General features: G+C 49.3%; 1 protein-coding gene and 1 pseudogene across 4 annotated transcripts; both read right to left on the bottom strand.

Moving 5' to 3' along the window:
- Positions 1–705: 705 nt before the first annotated feature.
- Positions 706–18661, bottom strand: SF3B2 (splicing factor 3b subunit 2). Of its 4 annotated transcripts, none has more exons than XM_009185600.4 (22): positions 17665–18661; positions 17463–17509; positions 17078–17155; positions 14793–15032; positions 14522–14572; positions 13163–13280; positions 12756–12865; positions 12309–12405; positions 12051–12142; positions 11414–11629; positions 11120–11257; positions 10863–10943; positions 10449–10676; positions 9726–9875; positions 8095–8184; positions 7875–7982; positions 6748–6855; positions 6315–6457; positions 6128–6229; positions 1559–1658; positions 1267–1452; positions 706–928 (listed from the first exon to the last, which is right to left on the bottom strand). In XM_009185600.4, the coding sequence occupies exons 1-22, from the start codon at positions 17795–17797 to the stop codon at positions 857–859; spliced, it is 2688 nt and encodes an 895-aa protein (XP_009183864.2). In that variant the 5' UTR covers positions 17798–18661; the 3' UTR covers positions 706–856. The 4 variants fall into 4 exon arrangements, with proteins under 4 accessions (XP_009183864.2, XP_009183865.2, XP_009183866.2 ...); XM_009185601.4 differs by having other exon boundaries at positions 708–928; positions 12756–12862; XM_009185602.4 differs by having other exon boundaries at positions 708–928; positions 14522–14569.
- LOC116269936 lies at positions 16927–17038 on the bottom strand (annotated as a pseudogene).
- Positions 18662–19880: the final 1219 nt, after the last annotated feature.

Raw genomic sequence — 19880 nt, 5'->3', positions numbered from 1 at the left:
CAGCTACCACGTCCTATCTGGATCACCCCCCCTCCACCCCGAAACCATCTTGAACCCTCCAGCAAGTGAGCGCCTCCACTGGTGCACTTAAACACCAGTAGTACAACAGCAGCACGACTCCCCTCCCCACAGGCTGGCAAATGCCCATGGGAGCCAGTGATCCAGCCTGCTCTAGTCTGTCAGAAAGGCTGCTCAGGACCAGGGGTAAGAACCTGGAGAAAGCAAGTCCCCCCATCCCACACACAAACCCCAAATCCCAGCGACTAGTGTTGCTTGAAGCCAAGGGCTCGCATGGACTCAGGACAATTTAGCTTTTGAGCTAAGTTCTCACACAGGTAAGGACTTGGACTTCTGGTCACAAGGTCAATTGGGAAGGCCTGCCCTGGCCTACTTCCCAAGCCCACTGTTACTTCCTCCGCCATGCTAGGGCGCTAAGCTGGCTATTTTTACTCCCCAAGGACAAAGTAGTAAGGTCAAACCAGACCTAGAGGTACTTCCCCCAAGCCTTCCTACAAAGCAGGGCAGTGGTGAAATACAGATTTCAGCCCGGGGTTGGCGTCACCACCAGTCAACTGCGCCATCTGATCCCAGTTCATGTTCGTGGTTACTGGGGCAGCCCAGTGATTGTAGAAAGAGGCTATTTTAGTCCTTTTGCAAGAAGGGGCTAAAAGGAGATGAGGGAGGATCAGGAGTGTTACATATTCATCTCTTTCCTTGGGAAACAGCTTTATTTACAAAACAGGTCTAAAATAAGAACATGAAATGACAAGTCCTTGGGAACTGCGGGAGAGATGGCTCTTTTGTGAAGCCCAGGCATCCAGACGGAGGGCCAAAAAAAGGGCCAGCATGAGGCGACCTAAAACTTGAACTCTTTGTATTTCTTGCTGCCCCCACGGCTGTCCTGGGGCTGAGCTTTCCGTTTCTTTTGCTGTATAGGGAGAAAGAGACACAGGTTATAACAGGTTGAACCACCCCCAGACCCCCAAAACAAGGATGGGCAGCCTGACATAGACATAGAAGTCTGTGGGAAAGGTGCTGAATCTGGATTCTCTTCGAGCTCCCTCTCAGACTTGGCTGAGTTCCTCCCCCTCATCGTCCTTAAAGAGGGCAGCCCACTGGAGCATTTCTAAGACTTCCAAATCTAAGCGCACAGGGCAGCAAGCAGAGGCCACCCTCACTCTCACCACTAGAGGGCACCACACCACTGAAAACAGCAGGCCAGGGTCCCTGGCTCTCACCCAGCCCAGCGCCCCTGGAAGCGCCTACCTTCTGTTTGGCAGCATGCTCAGCCACCATGTCGCTGAAGTCCTCCTTCTCTACTTGAGCCTGCTGCTCCCGCACATGCTCCTCATACTTCTGGGTCATGGCCATAGGATCAAGCTCCAACTCCTCAGGCGCCAGCGCCACTTCCACACCTTGCAGTTCAGGAGCTGGGCCCTTCCGGCTCATAACCTGGAAAGGAGATCAGGGCCTTGTCACCTCCAAAGAGAGTCAGAGAAGCCCTAGCTGCTGCCGCCCTTCTCAGCCTCCAAAAGCAGTGTGTCCTCCAAGTACTCACCGTGGACATGTCATAAATGTGGGTTGATCCCATCATGGCTCCCCCAACAGTGGCTGTTCTCTTCTCTGGCAACACGGTGAAGAGCTGAGGTGTCTCACTTCTGTGAAGGACAATGGGATCAGACCCAAAAAGGAAGGGACAAAAGGGTCTCCAGAAGCAGAAACAAAAGATACAGGTGGCACCTCCACTCAGCGCCTTGGAGAGCTTCCGAGCTCCGCAAGGATGCAGCCTCTGCAGTTCATGGAGGCCCATGACAGAAAAGAATTGGGCAGGCGGAAGGGGAGGGTGGCACAGTGCTGACTCCAGGGAACACAGATGGAGCTAAGGGGCCCCCTAAACCAACTCAGGGGATCACAGACCAGGACTCCCACATGTACAGAAGGGTCAAAAGGTCAGAGAGGCTCAAAGTTTCCAAGAGAACTTTGGTACAGAGAAGCTAGCAAGAGAGAGCAGGCGACAACAGTTCCCACCCGAAGAATGTCATGCCTTGAGTTCTCATGTACGTAATTCACACTTCAGGCCTTCCGACGCAAGAGCCATCCACAGCCAGTTTCACCACTAATTTCAAGGATTACACTAGGAATAAGAGTACATCTACCACTATTACCCCAGACTGTGTCCATCATCTCCACCTCTCCCACTGGAAGAGGTGACAATCTATTCTCCACACAAGAGCCAGAGAAAATGGCTTAAAATGGATGGCAGGTCCTGTCAGACCTTTGCTCAAAACCCTCTGAGGCTTCTGATCATTATCTGAATAAAATCTAAACTCCTTACCATGACCTAAAGGGTTCATAGCCTGATCCCTTACCCAAGCCTTCCTCACTATACTCTGTCCACAGTACCCTTCTTTATTTTTCTTCCTTGAATATGCAAAGCTTGAGACTTCTGCTTCCTGACAAGGAGCAACAGGAACCAGATACACCCTCCTGCCTGAAACAACCAAAAAATGGGCAAAATATATGAAACAGTGGTTTTCAAGACACTAGACATGGGGCAACAAAGCACAGTGATTCCTGCAAGATAGGAAACAAATGCAATGAGCCCTTCAACTGCCCCAGCATACTGCACCAAGAGTTTGCAGGCCACAGAACAGAGGGAAGACGCATGGAGAGCCCTGAGGACTCCATGAGTTGGGAGGATGAAGCTGAAAGTCCAGGGAGATCAAGGCAGCTAGAGTTCACAGGATAGAGTACTGAAGAAAAGAGCTGAGAGAGAACTCAAGAGACCTAGAGAAGGTCCTCAAGTATGCAGGGGAGTACTAAGCAGCACATGCCTACCAAGGACAGGGAAAGAAGCACCCGAAAGGATTCGTAACAGCACCTGCTGCTCACTCAGAACTGGGAATAGTGCAACTCCCACTAGCCAGACGGAAAAACCTCCTGATTCACAGGGCGGTGGGTAGAGTCCACAGGCACTTGTGCCTCACAGTGGGGAGGACTGCTTCAGTCCTGCCTCAAGAACCCCAAAAACAAGACCTGAAAGGATCAAACTAGCTCCATATAACTATATTCCTGAATGAGCTGAAGAAAATCTACAGGAATACAAAAATATCATGGACCCAACAAGGTAAATTTCACAAAGCCTAGCATTCAATAAAAAATTACCAGGCACTGGACAGGTCTGGTGGCTCACACCTGTAATCCCAGCACTTTGGGAAGCTGAGGCAGGAGGACTGCTTGAGCTCAGAAGTTCAAGACCAGCCTGGGCAACACAGTGAGAACCTCTCTCAAAAGAAAAAAGGAAAAGAAAAAAAAATTACCAGGCATGCAAAAGAGTAGGAAAATACAATCCATATGAGGAAAATGAATCCACTAATGGCAATCAACCCAGAAATGGCACAGATGTTAGAGTTAGCAGACAATACATTAAAATGTTGTTACAGCCAGGTGTGGTGGCTCATGCCTGTAATCCCAGCACTTTGGGAGGCTGAGACAGGCGGATCACCTGAGGAGTTCAAGAACAGCTCGGTCAACATGGTGAAACCCTGTCTCTACTAAAAATACAAAAAAAGTAGCTGGGTGTGGTGGCACACACCTGTAGTCCCAGCTACTTGGGAGGCTGCGGCACAAGAATCGCTTGAACCTGGGCAGCAGAGGTTGCAGTAAGCCGAGATTATGCCACTGCACTCCAGCCTAGGCAACAGGGCAAGACTCCATCATAAAATAAAATAAGATAAAATAAAAATAAAATATTGTTAAAACTGCATTCCACATGTTCAAAAAGTTAAGAAAGAAAGAATAGATTTAAAAGACCTGAAATCAAACTTCTAGAAAGGAGAATTATATTGTATGGGATTACTGTTAGACCAGAAATTACAGAAGAAAATAATAGTAAACTTGAACACATAGCAATAGAAATTTTCTAAAGTGAAATACAAAGAGAGAAGAATTTCTTTAAAAATGAAAAGCATCGGCCGGGCGCAGTGGCTCAAGCCTGTAATCCCAGCACTTTGGGAGGCCGAGACGGGCGGATCACGAGGTCAGGAGATAGAGACCATCCTGGCTAACATGGTGAAACCCCGTCTCTACTAAAAATTACAAAAAACTAGCCGGGCGAGGTGGCGGGCGCCTGTAGTCCCAGCTACTCGGGAGGCTGAGGCAGGAGAATGGCGTGAACCCGGGAGGCAGAGCTTGCAGTGAGCCGAGATCCGGCCACTGCACTCCAGCCTGGGCAACAGAGCAAGACTCCGTCTCAAAAAAAAGAAAAAAAAAAAATGAAAAGCATCAGTGAGCAGTGGGACAACTTAACAGAGGAATAAGGTGAGAGGAAAGAGAAGGGAACAGAGAAAATATTTGGAGAAATCATGACCAAAATTTCCCCCAAATTAATAAAAACTAAAAACCCAGATCTAAGATGCTTTAAAAACCCCAAGCAAAGGAACACTCGGAAACTACACCTAGGCACATTGCAGTCAAATTGTTAGAACTAGCGATAAAATCTTAAAAACAGCCAAATAAAAATGACACATTATGTACACAGGAACAAACGTAAGAATGACAGCAGCTTTCTCACCAGAAACAATGCAAGAAAGAAGACAGACACTGGAGCAACATCTTAAAAGTACTGAAAGAAGGCTGATGTGGTGGCTAACGCCTATAATCCCAACACTCTGGGAGGCCAAGGCAGGTGGATCACTTGAAGCCAGGAGCTCGAGACCAGCCTGGGCAACATGGCAAAACCCCATCCCTACAAAAATATAAAAATTAGCTGGATGTGGTGGCATGCACACATAATCCCAGCTACTCAGGAGGCTGAAGCAGAATCGCTTGAACCCAGGAGGTGGAGGTTGCAGTGAGCCAAGATCACACCACTGCACTCCAGCCTGGGTGACATAGCGAGACTCTCATTTCAAAAAAGAAAAAAAAAAAGTATTGAAAGAAAAAAAATTGTCAACCTAGAATCCTATACCTGGCAAAGATCTTTCAAAAATGAAGGCCAAATAAAGAATTTTTAAGACTACCCAAGGTGAACAAATTCAAAACCAGCAGACCCACAATATAAGAAATGTTTGTTTTATAGAAATGGGGTCTCACTATGTTGCCCAGGCTGGTCTCAAAATTCCTGGACTCTAGCAATCTACCACCTCAGCCTTCTCCCAAAGTGCTGAGATGACAGGCGTAAGCCACCATGACCCCTAACTTAAGAAACATTAAAGGAAGCCCTTCAGGCAGAGGAAAAATGATATCAGATAGAAACCTGTATCTACACAAAGAAATGAAAGAAACAAAAATGGTAACTACATGGCTTCATGCATGATTCTTATTTAAACCTCCCTAAAAGATAACTGACCATTTAAACAAAAATAATAACTATACAGTACAGGATTTATAACATGTAAATACATGATAACACAGTGCAAAGTTGGGCGGAGAGCGAAGTACACTATGGCGGCTCTTAATGCCATCTGGAAGCAGTGTGACATCAAGAGAAGCTAGATCCTGATATAGACATGATCTACGATAAACCCCAGAGCACCCACTAAAATAAAGCAAAAACTTAACAGCTAATTAACCAACACTGGAGATAAAATGGAATCATAGAAATTGTTCAAGTAATCCAAAAGAAGGTATAAAAACAGGAAAAAGGGAACAAAGAGCAGAATGGATAAAGAGAGGGTCATTTCATGATAAAGGGGTCAATTCATGAAGACCTAACACCACCACACATTCAAGTACCTAAAAATGGAGCTTCAAAATACTAGCGCATCCCTGTCTCAGGGCCTTTGCACTTGCTTGCACTTACTGTTACTTCTGATCCAGATGATCCTGTGGCTGGCGCTTTTCCATTCGGGTCTCAGTTCAAGCACCACCTCCCCAATGAGGCCTTCCCAAAGGCCTCCCTGCCACCCCATCCCATTACCCAGTTTCCTCTGCTTGAGCATCCTTATCTACATCTGAAAGTATCTTGTTCTCTGATTACCAGTTTACCTCAACTGCTGACTCCTCCCTGCCTGGAGAATCGCCTGGCAGAGTTGGTTCAATCATTTTTTAAAAAGGGATGGGGGAGAAAGGAACAACAGTCAGCCAATCAGCCAACGGAAAGTGAAGCCCTGTCTGGCACCCTCACCCATCCATCGCCTCCTCGATCTTCTTCTTCCTCAGCTCAATGAGTTCAGGGGTCTCCATTCCAGCAGGCACTGATGAGAAGCCTCCAGGAGTGATGAGGCCACTGTGAAGAGAGGAACAAGCTCTGGAGTAAAGAGAAGGCCCCCAAAGATAAGCCATTTCCAAGAGGCACTCTCTGCTTCCCCCACCTGTCTGCAGGGGTAATAAAGCCTGTCTCATCTGGTTTGTCTTCATCACTTTCTTCCTCTTCCTCTTCTTCTGAGGATTCTTCATCAGATGGTTCCAGTTCCCCCCAAGGGGTCCGATCAATCTCTTCCTCCTCAGTCTTGGTCTGAAAGAAATCACTTAATCAGACAACAAATGTTTTCTAAGTACCTATTATGTACCAGGCTGTTTTAAGCTGAAGGGGTGTTAAGAGTCAACACACAGACAATAATCCCTACCTACCTAGAGCTCAAATTCCAGTGAGGGGCTTGCGTTAACATCTCGGGAAAATGTTTGCCCTTTTCCAGGCTCTGCTGTGTCAGAACACACAACTCCCTGATAATGAAGCTATAAACCAACAATCTCTAACCTTCATGATGTTAAGTAAAACCAAGATCGCCAGTACATAGCCCATACCTGAAATTCAGCAGCATTGGTTCCAAACACGTCCCCATAGAGCGGTTTCCCAGTCTCATCCACTGGAGGTTTGCCCCAGCCACCAGCATGGTACCCAAAGGAACAGCTCTGCAAGACAGTGAGCACAATCAGTTCACTCCTTAGCTGCAAAAGAAATTCTGAAGCCCTAGAGAAAAGGCACACTCAAAAGTACAGAGCTGACACTTGGGAACTCCGGAAATTATGACTGCAGAATAAAATTAAATGTTATGAAGCATTAGAAACCAAAATTAATAAACAACTAAAATCTGGAGGCAACAGGATAAGGACACAGGAGGCAGAAAGTATGCTAATAACCTCTTCTGTCATGGCAGAGTCTCTGCTGTCTGAAACCAAAATACGTACGTTGAAAACATGACTTCAATTTCTTACTGAGTTTTCCTAACTTTGGAAGGCTAGCTTGTTCAGAATCTATTTATCTTAAGGGGCGGAAGTTTCTATCTAAAGTTTAATAATACTACTTTTTTACTTTACTGACTCTTATCTGTCAATTTTTTTAATGCTTACTTTAAAATAAGAATAAATTTGAAGACATTCTTGAGATAAAATTATTTCTGATAGATTGAAGTGAAACTAAAAAAAAAAATTATTTCTTTTCTCTTTTTTTTTTTTAAAGTAGAGGTGCGGTTTCACTATGTTGCCCAGGCTAGTCTTAAACTCCTGGCCCCAAGGGATCCTCCCACCTCAGCCTCCCAAAGTGCTGGGATTGCAGGTGTTGAGACACCACATCTGGCTAAGACAAAATTATTTCTCTCTGGCCATTCTTATATTCAGAGACATATCTGGAAACACATTCACCAAATAGTGAATTTGGCTATTTCTGAGTGGTAAAATTGTGACTTGCTTTCCATCTTTGTACTTGTCAATTCTGACTGAATATTTTATGATAAGCATGTCAGTTTTTTAAAAAACAAAAACCATTACTTGTTTTTTCCACACATACCCATGGTATATGACAAATATTATGTGTCAATAAAAATTTTTTTAAATAAAGAAACACATGGTGGAGTTAGAGAAGGAAAACAAAAAAATCACCTTCCAGTTCAAAAGCAGAAACAGCCAAGAATGAATGAAAGGACAATGCTCACCTCAGGGATGGGCGAGTTCAGCCCAGGGATTTTCAGGTTGGGATACGATGGGGGTGGTCCGTATCGCTGCATGGCAATCAGCCACGGGGGAGGGACCTTGTGGGCATTCTGCAGGAAAAAGAGAACAGGATACCATCTGCCAAACCCTATCCCTGTCACTGCCTTCCGCTCCAATCCCCACCCACTTCGCTGCTTCCCCAGACAGCTAACTGACACTCACTGGTCCTACTGGCATCCCCAAGGAAATCCTTAGCTCATCAGACAGATCTCCTGGCTTCTTCTCCTTCAGTCGTGTCTCGAACTCCTTCCCCTGAGGGAAAAACAGAGCATGCTACATTGCAGACCCAGACACTCAGTGGGAGCACAATGGCAAGAGGACGTGAAAACAAAGGCGAGAAGACCTAACCCACATCAGATATAAAATCCCAGTGAGGGCTACCTGGCTCCCACTCTGATTCTCATCACTTCTTTCCCTGGCCAAAGTCGGGGAAGGAATAAAAACCAGGCCAGACTCCCAGTGCTGTCAATAACCCACTATGAGAACACAGCCAACGTTAGGACCTGCCTTCTCATCTGTAAAACGAGGGCACTCGACAGGATGATCTGCAAAATTCTTCCACCTCATAAATTCCATAACATCAAGGGGAATACGATTTCAAGGATCAGGAAAAAAAAAAATACCAACTTCTCTACCACCCCCAATATTAAAAGTTTCCTAAAAGCAACTGTCCCTTGGCCCCTCCATCCCTAAACCACCCACCACCATTATCACTTCTAAGACAGGATATAAAGAGTCTATCAGGGAAAGAAGCCACCAGATCTGCATCTCTCCTCCAAATAGGACCTCAATTTAAATTCCATCTCATCCAAGGGTAGTCAATGGGCAATTCTAAGGCTGAGGAACTATTGTAATTGCTTCAGAAGCCCTCCTGGGCCAGGTGCGGTGGTTCATGCCTGTAAACCCAGCACTTTGGGAGGCTAAGGCGGGTGGATCACTTGAGCTCAGGAGTTTGAGACTAGCCTGGGCAACATAGCAAAACCCTGTCTCTACCAAAAATACAAAAAATTAGCTGGGTGTGGTGTGTCTGTGGTCCCAGCTACTCGGGGGGCTGAGATGGGAGGACTGCTTGAGCCCAGAAGGCAGAGGCTACAGTGAAGCAAGATCATACCCCACCCACCCAGCCTGGCAACAGGGCGAGACCATATTTAAAAAAAAAAAAAAAAAAAGGCTGAGCTGGTGGCTCACGCCTGTAATCCCAGCACCTTTGGGAGGTCGAGACGGCAGATCACGAGAGGTCAGGAGATCGACCACCTGATAACATGGTGAAACCCGTTTCTACTAAAAAAATACAAAAATTAGCCAGGCGCTGGTGGTGGGGTCAGAACCCCAGCTACTTGGGAGGCTGAGGCAGGAGAATGGCTGCGTGAACCCAGGAGGCAGAGCTTGCAGTGAGTGGAGATTGGCGCCCACTGCACTCCGTGCTTGGGCGACAGAGCGACTGCCTGCCCGGCCGGGCGCCGGTGGCTCAATGCCTCTGCAATCCCAGCACTTTGGGAGGCCGAGGCGGGCGGATCAAGGTCAGGAGATCGAGACCACGTGAAAAAAAAAAAAAACCCCTCGCCTCTACTAAAATACAAAAATTAGTCAAGAATCGGCCAGGCGCTCGTAGTCCCAGCTACCGGGAGGCTGAGGCAGGAGAATGGCGGAACCCGGGAGCGGAGCTTGCAGTGAGCCGAGATTGTGCCACTGCACTCCAGCCTGGGCGACAGGAGCCGAGACTCCGCCTCAAAAGCTCCTAGACAGTCTCAACCCAAGGCCCGCCTGGGACTTCTCCCAGCCCCCTCCCAAACCTCATAGTACAGGTCCCCATGGATGGTCAGCTTTGGCTTGGTCTGCCACTTGAAGAAGCCATCATGCAGTTTCTGGTAGTCGATGTCAATTTTGCCCATCTTAGGCCGAACTTTCTCTCGCATTTTTGACTTCATGGTCTTCTGTTCTTCCTGTAGAGAATGGCAGAAGACAAGCCTTAACAAGTACTCACCAAATTCATATAGAGAATCCAGCTCCCAACTCCAAAAGAGATCAAGGGAAGCCTCAATTATCTCACCCCGAAAGTCACCAAAATCCTTCCTGCTCAAACCCTTCAAAATTACATAATCCATACTGAACAAAACAGACTACACAATATCAGCCTCAGCTGTGTATATCAATAAATAGTTTTTAAACCATCTCATCAAGAGATGAATCTCATCATTTCTCTGGAAGGCAGAGACATCCCCATGTTCTTTTGTACCTCCTGAGTTCAGAGCATTTAACTAAAAGCTTTAAAATTAAGAAGTTACACAACCACCATGAATCCCTAGCCACAAAGTGCATCTGAGAAAGGAGTCACCAGGTGAGCTGGCAAAGTGAAGGCAGAGGGGAAGAAGAGCAGAGAAGGAAAACAAAAGGATAATTAGACAAGTTAACAAGTAGATGGTAGGTGGGTTTCAACCCATATTCCCATTTTGAAGCACACTGCTGTGAAGGATGGGGACACCCGAGGGCAGGTCTGAGCCCTGCCAGGCTCTCACCTTCTCCTGCAGGGCCTCTCGCATCTCCTGGATGCCTGTGCGTTTGATGAAGTCTGGCAGCTCGAAGGGGGGCTTCTCAATACCCCGTTTGCCCTGCAGGTACTTGCGCTTAAAACACCAGTGGCGTGGCACAGGCACGGAGTTCCGAGTGGCCTTGAGGTGAACCAAGAGCTTAGGGTCCTGCGCTGTCACATCGTGCATCTCCACAACATCGGGCCGTGCCACCAGCTGGAAAACACATAGTAATGCATGTTCTTGAGAGCCCCGACTTCTCAGTTCTGAAGCTCTTCTTCCTCAAAGGACCTAAACCCAAATCACTCACACCTCCTTCAAAGAACTCCTTTTCACCTCCCTGGCTCCCCAGGTGGTCTCCCAGCTGGGATCCAGGGCCTGCAGGATACTCTCAGGGCTTACCTGCTTGAGTTCAGCCACAGTGAAGCGGTTCATTCGGCGCAACTTCTTCTTGGACAGCTTGGGGGCTTCTGGCTTCTTTTCCTAGAACAGAACAATCACCTCTTTTGAGCAGGACTCAGATGTGAATGAAACTGCCCAACCCACCCCAAACTTAAGCCCCCAAAGCTCTGCAAGTGTTCACCATGGTCCCTCTCTGGATGCATCTCAGTCACCTGTGCCCAGAGTCCCTGCTTCCCACCAGGAGGGTTGGGCCTGACCTGCTCATCATCACTGCTGTCATCATCACTGTCCTTGTGCTCCTCTTCAAATCCCTTCTTCTTGGGGGCTGCAGAGTTCTCCAATTTGTCAAGTTTCTCTGGCTCCTTCTCCTTCTCCTTCTTCACATCATCAGTGAGCTGAGGAGGCAGACAAGGTGAAACCCCTGCCCTCTGAGCCCCTTCCCAGTTCCTAAAGCCAGCACTAAAAACATGCCTGTTCACTGCTGCCTCGCACCCACCTCTGAGCCCCTTCCCTGTTTGGCACTGCCCCTTCCGAGCACGCTCTCCTTGTACCTTAAAAGCCTCAAAGATCCTCTTAAAGAAGATAAAGTTGGGCTCGTAAATTTCAGGTTCTTCAGTCACATACTCAATCTCAACATCAGCTGCTGGGGAGTCAGAGCCACGGGATCGGGTTGAGTCTTTCTCCCGGTCCCCAGAGCTCTCAGAGGACACCCCTCGCACCCGCTGGGGCTTTTTCTTCTTCTTTCGGTTCCTGCGCTTACGGTTTTTCTGTCAGGACGAGGAAAACCAGCTGGGTCAGGGAATCCAAGCACTGTGCCAGCACCCCAACCCCTAAACTCCTCCCCCGGTCTCCCCCACAGCTCAACCGTCAGGCTTTTCGGAGGCCATCTCATGAAGTGGCTGCGAAGGGGCCTTGGAGGCAGACTCCAAAGTTCTGCCACTCACAAGCTGTGTGCCTTTGGGTAAATTACTGTGCTTCTCAGAACCTCAGCTTTTTCAGCTGTAAAATGTAGGCATGCATAGTACTTGAAACTCAAAAGCAATTAAATGAAAAATATCTGTAAGATGCTGAGGGTGGAAATTGGCACAAAACAGAAGCTATTACTTACTGAACACTTATAAACTGTGTTATTTCCGTACCCAAGTCCCATCTCCTGCCTTTCCTTCCAGACTCAGCTCCAACCCCTACCTCCTTTTTAGATACGGACACTGTGTCCTCCTCAGTCTCTGACGCTGACTGGCCCAGGGATGAGCGAGCATCTGTTTCCATTTCCTCTTCCTCTGTAAGGAAGAAGGTGGTAACGAGTCTTCATGGTGCCACTGCGCCCTGCACTCATTCACAGTAACCTGCCTTTACCAAGAGGCAAGGGAAAGGGACAGAGGGACGAGGACTCAGCTCAGCCTCTCCAGGTTCTGTGGCTACAGCCTCAGGACGCCTGGCACTCACCCTGCTGAGAGTTCATCTCTTCCTGGCGGCTCTCCTTCAGCTGCAGGATCTTCTCCAAAGCCTGTGGGATCTTGGGGCCCACAGAGGGGTCATCCATCTGCCAGAGACAACCAGTCAGAGAAGGCGAATCACAGTGCCCTTTTCCCACCAGCTTCTACCTCTTGGACTAGAAAGGCTGCTGCCCAGGTGATGTAAGCAGCAGAGAGTGGGCAACACCAACTGGGCTCAGTGAGGTTCAGTGTTCCTCAGAGGGACCCCAAGACTCTGCCTCAGTAATGTCTCCCCAATCCCTCTGCTGTACCCTTAGTTTAAATAAGTACGGCTCCCCACTACCCCCAGGAATTTAAGTCCCCCCATCTTCTCACAGAACCCTTCTCTAAAAATCCAAAAATAGTCCCCTCCTAAACTACCACTCTCTTATACCTAGGAGGAAATCGTTAGTCTCACCTCTCTGTTCTCATCTCCGGGGGGCGGTGGGGGACCACGAGGCCGGGGAACAGGGGCTCCCATGGGCAAAACTGTAGGAGTGGGGCCCACTGGGCCCACTGGAGCAGCTACTGAGAGACGGGAAAAAGAAATCCAATGTCAGAAGAGACAAAACACTCACATACAAAATTCCCTCCCTTGCTAAAAGGGCGATGGTGAACCTGCGGGGAGGGGGGCGTGTGGCGGGGCTTTCAGGGTGCTGATCATGGTCCAGGTGCTGGTTGTACGGGTGTGTTCAGTGTGTAAAAAACCATTAAACTGTATGTTTATTATATATGCTCTTTTTAAATGTGATAGATACTTTAAAAGTCTTTTTAAAAACGTCTAAATCACTTTTCTTGCTCTTCCCCTCCATCCCAGGGTCTCACCTCGAGGACCCAGAGGAGTGCGCACACCAATCTGGCCCATGTCTTGTGGGGGCCGAGGGACTGGGGTGCCCATCTTGGCAATCTCCTGCTGTCGTTCCTGCTCCAATAACACAGCTGCCTACGGGAGGGAAGTGGGAGTAGACACTGCCTGAAAACTCGTTTGGCAGGCAGCCCCTGGCAAACGCATTCTTTCAGCCGGGTAATGGGCCCAAGGAGAACAATCACAAACCCCTTGGGTGCTGACATCCCCTCCACCCCCACACTTCCAGGCTACTAATCCAAATGGAGGAGCTCTCTCATCACAACGGAAAATCCCTAGAAATAACACCAAGGAAAACCCCAGGAAACTTCTGGTTCCTAGCAGGGAATTTCATATTGAGCCAAACAGTGCCTTCTACTTTTCAGAGAGTTTTCTTCCCCAAAAGATACATTAGAAACTTTTGAGCTCTTTTCTTATATCTACCCCTCAAGATCCAGCACAGTCTGGGCAAAGACAGTACTTTATCCACAGGTTGAGACTTGTGGTTTTTTTGTTGTTTTTTTTTTGAGACAAGGTCTGGCTCTGTTGCCTAGGCTGGAGTACAGTGGCATGATCTCAGCTCACTGCAACCTCTGCCTCCCCAGCTCAAGCCATCCTCCCACCTCAGCCTTCCAAGTAGCTAGGACTACAGGCATGCGCCACCACACCTGGCTAATTTTTGTATTTCTGATAGAGACAGGGTTTCATCATGTTGGCCAGGCTGGTCTCGAACTCCTGAGCTCAAGCTATCTGCCCACCTCAGCCTCCCAAAGTGCTAGGATTACAGGTGTGAGCCACCACGCCCAGCTCATACTTGTTGCTTTTAACGCTCAGTTTTTAATACTCCTGAGTAATCCACTGCGTAATGACTAATGCAACGCACCTCTGGGGCCAAACATCTTATGTAACATTCCCAGACTTACAGTCCCATTTTGTCTAAATCCAATACAAATAACTCAATTACCCAGAGTCCTATCTAGAATGATGTCATGTAAGGCGAGCAGAAGTCAGCATGCTCTTTTTGAATAGGTCGGAAGGTAAATACTTTAGGCTTTATGGATTACCATATGGACTCTGGTACACATTTTTGTTTGGGTTTTCTTATAATCCTTAAAAAATTTTAAAGTTGTTTTTAGCTCATAGGCCATGCACATACAGGCCACAGGTCATAGTCTGCCAATTCCTGAACTTCAAGAAAAATTGAATGCTTTGGAAGACACTAGTACTTAGTTGGGAACAAAGTAGCCTCCAGGGAAAACTTGCTTGGTGCACTGGAAGCAATACAAATGACAGCCAATGGATTGGACCATGAGGTCAAAGGTTAGGGGGAGGGGTATTACCCGCTTCTGCTGCTCCAAGAGCTCATGTTCCTTCAGCGAATGATCTCCCTGCTTAAAAAAGAAAACAAGTTCATACCAGCACCAATACCCGACGGGCCAATCTGCCACAACTCTTGCTTCTTGAGATCCTCTTCCAGTCAAGGGCCCATGTTCCAATATTTAGTCCTGACCTTCCCAGAAGCCTTAGTTCTAGGACCCAGCTTTCTCTTAAGGCTCCACTGCCCCTTCAGGGACCTAATGAGGCCCAGGCCAGGGCTTCCACCTGCCCTACCTGCTTGGCACGTTCCTCCTGCTGCATCAGCAATGCCGCCTGCTGCTGAGCCAACTTCAGCCGCTCCTCCTCTGACAGTGCCACTGGCTCACCCACACGGAGAGGAGGCGGGGGCCCCAAATTTGGTGGGTGGGCCATAGGAAAGCCAAGGCCAAGGCCTGGTGGAGGTGGTGGGGGAGGCGGAGGAGGCTGCAAAGGGGGGAGTCCCAAAGGTGGTGGTGGCATGGGAATTCCAGGGAGCTGTGGAGAAAATATGATCATAAAACTAGGAAACATTTATCTACTCATCTGCACATATCTGGGGGATCTACTTTGAGTCAGGAGCTGGGATTCTAAGTCAAATGACACATAGTTCCTAATTCATAAGAGAGAATGCTCCATAGCCCTATAAAGATATGAGAATGTTAACTTCCGGCACCAACCACAAGAAGCTATCCACTCTCTCCAGAAAGATATCCTGAATATAGACTCTGCATACAATTCCAGGAGACTCAAAGACACCTCTGAGGCCATCTAGGGACTCCTCATCCTACACACAGAGATCAATAGATCCCAGGTCAGAGCCACTGCTTTAGAGAAAAAGAGGCAAATCCTGGATCAGAAGCAACATGGAAATTGAGAGGACTTAAATAAACAGGAACCACTGTACCAGGGCAATGCAAACCCCAATGACTGCTAAATGCAAGGAGTATGAAATCAAATCAGGGAGCTCTCAATGTCTCACAAAAGAACATGGGAACTGTTCCTGGGGCAGGCAAAGAAGAGGGTGATTGCTTCCAGCTGGGTAGGGACAAGTCGGGCTTCCTTGTATTCAAACTGTATTTTTTTTTTTTTTTTTTTTTTTTTGAGATAGAGTCCGTCACCCAGGCTGGAACGCAATGGTGCAATCTCAGCTCACTGCAACCTTCGTTTTCCAGGTTCAAGCAATTCTCGTGCTTCAGCCTCCCAAGTAGCTGGGATTACAGGCACCTGCCACGATGCCCGGCTAATTTTTGTATTTTTAGGAAAGACGAGGTTTCACTATGTTGGCCAGGCTGGTCTCGAACTCATGACCTCAAGTGATCGCCAGCCTCAGCCTCCCAAAGTGCTGGGATTACAGGCATGAGCCACCACGCCCTGCCTCTGTCTTTTTTTTTTTTTTTTGAGACAGTCTTGCTCTATCGCCCAGGCTGGAGTGCAGTGGCCTGATCTCGGCTCACTGGCTCACTGCAACCTCCGCCTCCTGGGTTCAAGAGATTCTCCTGCCTCAGCCTCCCAAGTAGCTGGGATTACGGACATGTGCCACCACGCCCAGCTAATTTTTGTATTTTTAGTAGAGACAGTTTCACCATGTTGGCCAGGCTGGTTTCAAACTCCTGACCAGAGGCAATCCACCCGCCTTGGCCTCCCAAAGTGCTGAGATTACAGACATGAGCCACCATCCCCTGCCTCTTTTTTTTTCCCCTATTTTTTTATTTTATTTTATTTTATTCTAAGTTCTACGGCACACGTGCAGGATGTGCAGGTTTGTTACATTGGTAAATGTGTGCCATGGTGGTTTGCTGCACCTATCAACCCACTGCCTAGGTATTAATTCTGGTGTGCATTTGCTATTTTTCCTGACACTCTCCCAGCCCCTGCCCCATCACCCCCCAACCTTTTTTTTTTTTTTTTTTTTTTCAGAGAAGTAAAGTCTCATTCTGTCACCCAGGATGGAGTACATGGAGTACAGTGGCGCAACCAGAGCTCATTGCAGCCTTGAACCTCAGGGCTCAAGCAATCCTTGAGCCTCAGCTTAGAGAGTAGCTTGGACTTTATAGGCATGTGCTGCCGTGTCCAGCTAATTTTTAAAAATTTTTTGTAGTAACAGGAGTCTCACTGTGTTGCCCAGGCTGGTCTCGAACCCTGGCTTCAAGTGATCCTCCCATCTAAGCATCCCAAAGTGGTGGGATTACGGGCATGTGCCACTGCACCTGGCCACAAGCTGAATCTTGAATGACAGGTAGAATTTGGAGAAGCAGACAGTGGAAAAGGAGGCAAGTATCAGCATCAAAGAGAGAACTGAAGAGCTCACAATTCTGTCATGGCAGTACCTCCTTGCCCAGTCAGTCAGTTGCATCTCAAGTACACTGCAAGTGAGAGGAAGGGCTACCCTGAACAGATGGAATCTTTCTATTCCCCACTCAGGTCAGGCGAGATGTGTGGGTGTGACATCTCACACATGCACGCGAACACCGAATCATCATGCTCATGAACTACAAAAGGATCAGCAGATAGAATCTTAAAAAATGGAAGAACCTCCCTACCTGCGCTGACATGGGAGGTGGAGCGGCTTTGTCCCCATCTTCCCCTCTCAAAACCGGCCGATTCAGCACGATGCCAGTCTGCAAAAGAGAAAGGACTCTAGGTCAGTCCAAAACTAGCTGTTTCACTAATCGACGATCTCTCCCAATTCATTTAACAAAACGTATCCAGTGCCTGTCTGCCAGCGCTCCGGCTGGGCACTGAAGAGGACCAAGATAGATACAAGAAATTAGAACTAAGCTGGCAAAGGCAAGAACAAGCCAAAAAGGGCAAGCCTCCGCCTTGCTGTGCCGAGATAAAGAAAGAATGAAGACCGAGCCGTGATGGGGTATATAAGGTCTCCTGGAGAAGCTCGGCCTATCCTGACGTCCCGCCGCCAACACCTACCTGGCGCGTGTAGGTCTGCAGCCGCTCCACCAGCTCCTCGCGATTACCTGCGGGGCAAAGTACACGATCAACGGAGCAGGCAAGCCCGGCCAGGTCAGACCCCAGCGGCCCGCCTCCGCCCCTCGCGCCCGGGTCTCCCGGGTAACCAGGCTCCGCTTCTCCGCAGGCCCGTAAAGGTCCCTCGACTTTCTGTGTTCCTCACCCTGGATCGGAGCTCCGATCTCTGCCAACTTGGCCTGAAGCTCCTGGGCAGCCCAGGCGCCATAGTGGCCTGGAGGTGGCGGCGGCGGCAGCTGCAATTCCGCTTTGGGAGGCTCGGGATGCTCGGTCGCCATCTTAGCCGCAGCAAGGCGCGCGACCAACCCGGAAGCTCGGGCCGGACTCTGGGCCCACTTTCCGGAACTTCCGGCGGCGCCGTACGCCACGTCCTCTCTGGTTGGGAGGCGACGCGCACGGAGGCCCACCCGCTGCGGTACGCTAGGCGACGGGATTCGCCGCAGACGCCCCTTTCTCCAGTGGCCCCTCGACCGTCTGGTCGCTAGGCCTCCTGGGAGTTGTAGTGCGCAGGTCTCGGTCTCTGCGGGCCCTGCGCCAGACTACGGCCCAGAAGGCCGGCGGCGGGCCGGAGGGCGGGGCTGCGGGGAAGGCTGGCCCTGCCCCGAGGGAGTGTTTTCTGCGCCTCACCTGCGGGAGCGCAGGCTGTCAAGCCTTCCGGCCCGGCTCCCCGGTCAGAGCCTCGGACTCTTACGCTCCCAGGGAGTCCCGAGAGACTCATTTCCCCGGCGGCTCCGCGTTGCGGGCGCCAAGCGGGAGGCTGGAGCCAATGCCCGGGATAAAACAGTGTCTGATTGTCTGCCCGCCCACCCCCGGCCCAGGCCCGGATGAATGGGCTGAAAGGGGATCCGAGCCGGGAGAGGAGCGGGCCCGCCCGGGCTGAGCTCCAGCTGCCGACCTGGGGGAAGGGCGACACTAAAGCCCCCTTTTCCACCTTCCAAGCCGGCTCAAATGTCGTCTTCACTAAGCTTTCTCCTGCTTTCCTTTCCTTTCTTAGAGTTCCCATAATACATTCGAATCTCCACCGTTTGATAAGTCTTTCTTGCCCTTTCTTCCTACCTGCATCCCAAAAATGTGAGCAGGGACTTGATCTTTTTCAGTCTCGCATCACCTGCCGTTCAAGAGGCGCCCAATAAATGATTACTGGGAAAAAGGAACAATGTTTCTGGTGACAGTATTTGTGTCTTTTAGTCTCAAAAATAAACTCAGGCCCCTTTTCCCTCAGCCGCACCTGCACTGGGGGCCCACCTTGCCGCCCACTCCCCACCCCAACTCCCCGTGGTCTTTGGGGACAGAGGCAGATACTGGCAGGGATTCTTGCCTGCCTAGCATCCACCTCTCGCTGTCCCACACCATCAATTCAATTTCTCTCCCCACCTCTGCCACTAGCTCTGCCCTGTCACTAACAGCCAGGCTCACTGTGTGTGTTTTTATGTGTATTGAGTACGGGAATGGGGAGACTTCAGTGAAATGGTCTCATTTTCCCCCAAACATCCCCTTCAGATCTTTTCTCCAGCTCCATTTTGCCAACTGCCCCCCGGGGAGAAGAAGCTGGGAACAGGGAAAAAAAGAATGGGGCACCAGGTCTGGGGAAGGTGAGGTTTGGGAGAAACAGGGAAAAGGACTGGGTTGAGAAAGTTTGGCTCACATCCTAGCACTGGGTGGGAAGTCCTCTCCCTCCTACCCAAACCTTGACCTTTCCCCTTTGCATCAATATCACTATGGCAAGCTCCTGCTGCCCCTCCCAGAGGGGAAGCCAAACCTGGAAAGGACAGTAAGGAAGACAGAACAATGGTGCCCTTCCCTCCAGCTTGTCAGCCCACTCAGGCAGAACCTTTCTAGCCCAAAGGAAGGCTCTTCTGCTCCCTGTAACTGGAGAGCCCAGAGCAGGTCATCTGAGGCTGAAGGCCTCAAGCGATGTGTAGGTGCTAGGGAAGGGGGCGGGGTCTCTGAGGCAGGATAAACTAAAGGCTGATGGTGGAGCCTCATTTTATGACAGCTCTGGGAAAGAGGCAAGGTATCAAGATCCTCCTCCGCCCCCGACATTGTACACAGTGGAGGATTGATGGGCAGAGAAGGTGACATGCCCAAGGGGCCGAACTGGGGCCACCAGCAGTCCTTCTGACTCTCAGAGTCCCAATTTCCTCCTCCTTAACCGTAACAAGGACCCTCATACAATACTACCTATTTCCTATGTGGACCTAGAAGGGCGTATCCAGCCCCTTCCAGTCCCACCTTTGGATGACTACCCAGCTCCAGGATCCTTGCTTTACCAGGCCCAGAGCAAAATAAAAAGCAGGTGGGCAGGTCAGCCACAGAACTCAGTGTGGGGCTCTCAGTGTCTGGCATGGCTTTGAGAGGTGC

This window comes from Papio anubis, chromosome 12 (genome assembly GCF_008728515.1).
Source record: "Papio anubis isolate 15944 chromosome 12, Panubis1.0, whole genome shotgun sequence".
In the NCBI taxonomy this organism is placed as follows: Eukaryota; Metazoa; Chordata; class Mammalia; order Primates; family Cercopithecidae; genus Papio; species Papio anubis.
Note: the sequence above shows the minus strand (reverse complement) of the source record. Positions and strands in the feature narration are given on the sequence as shown.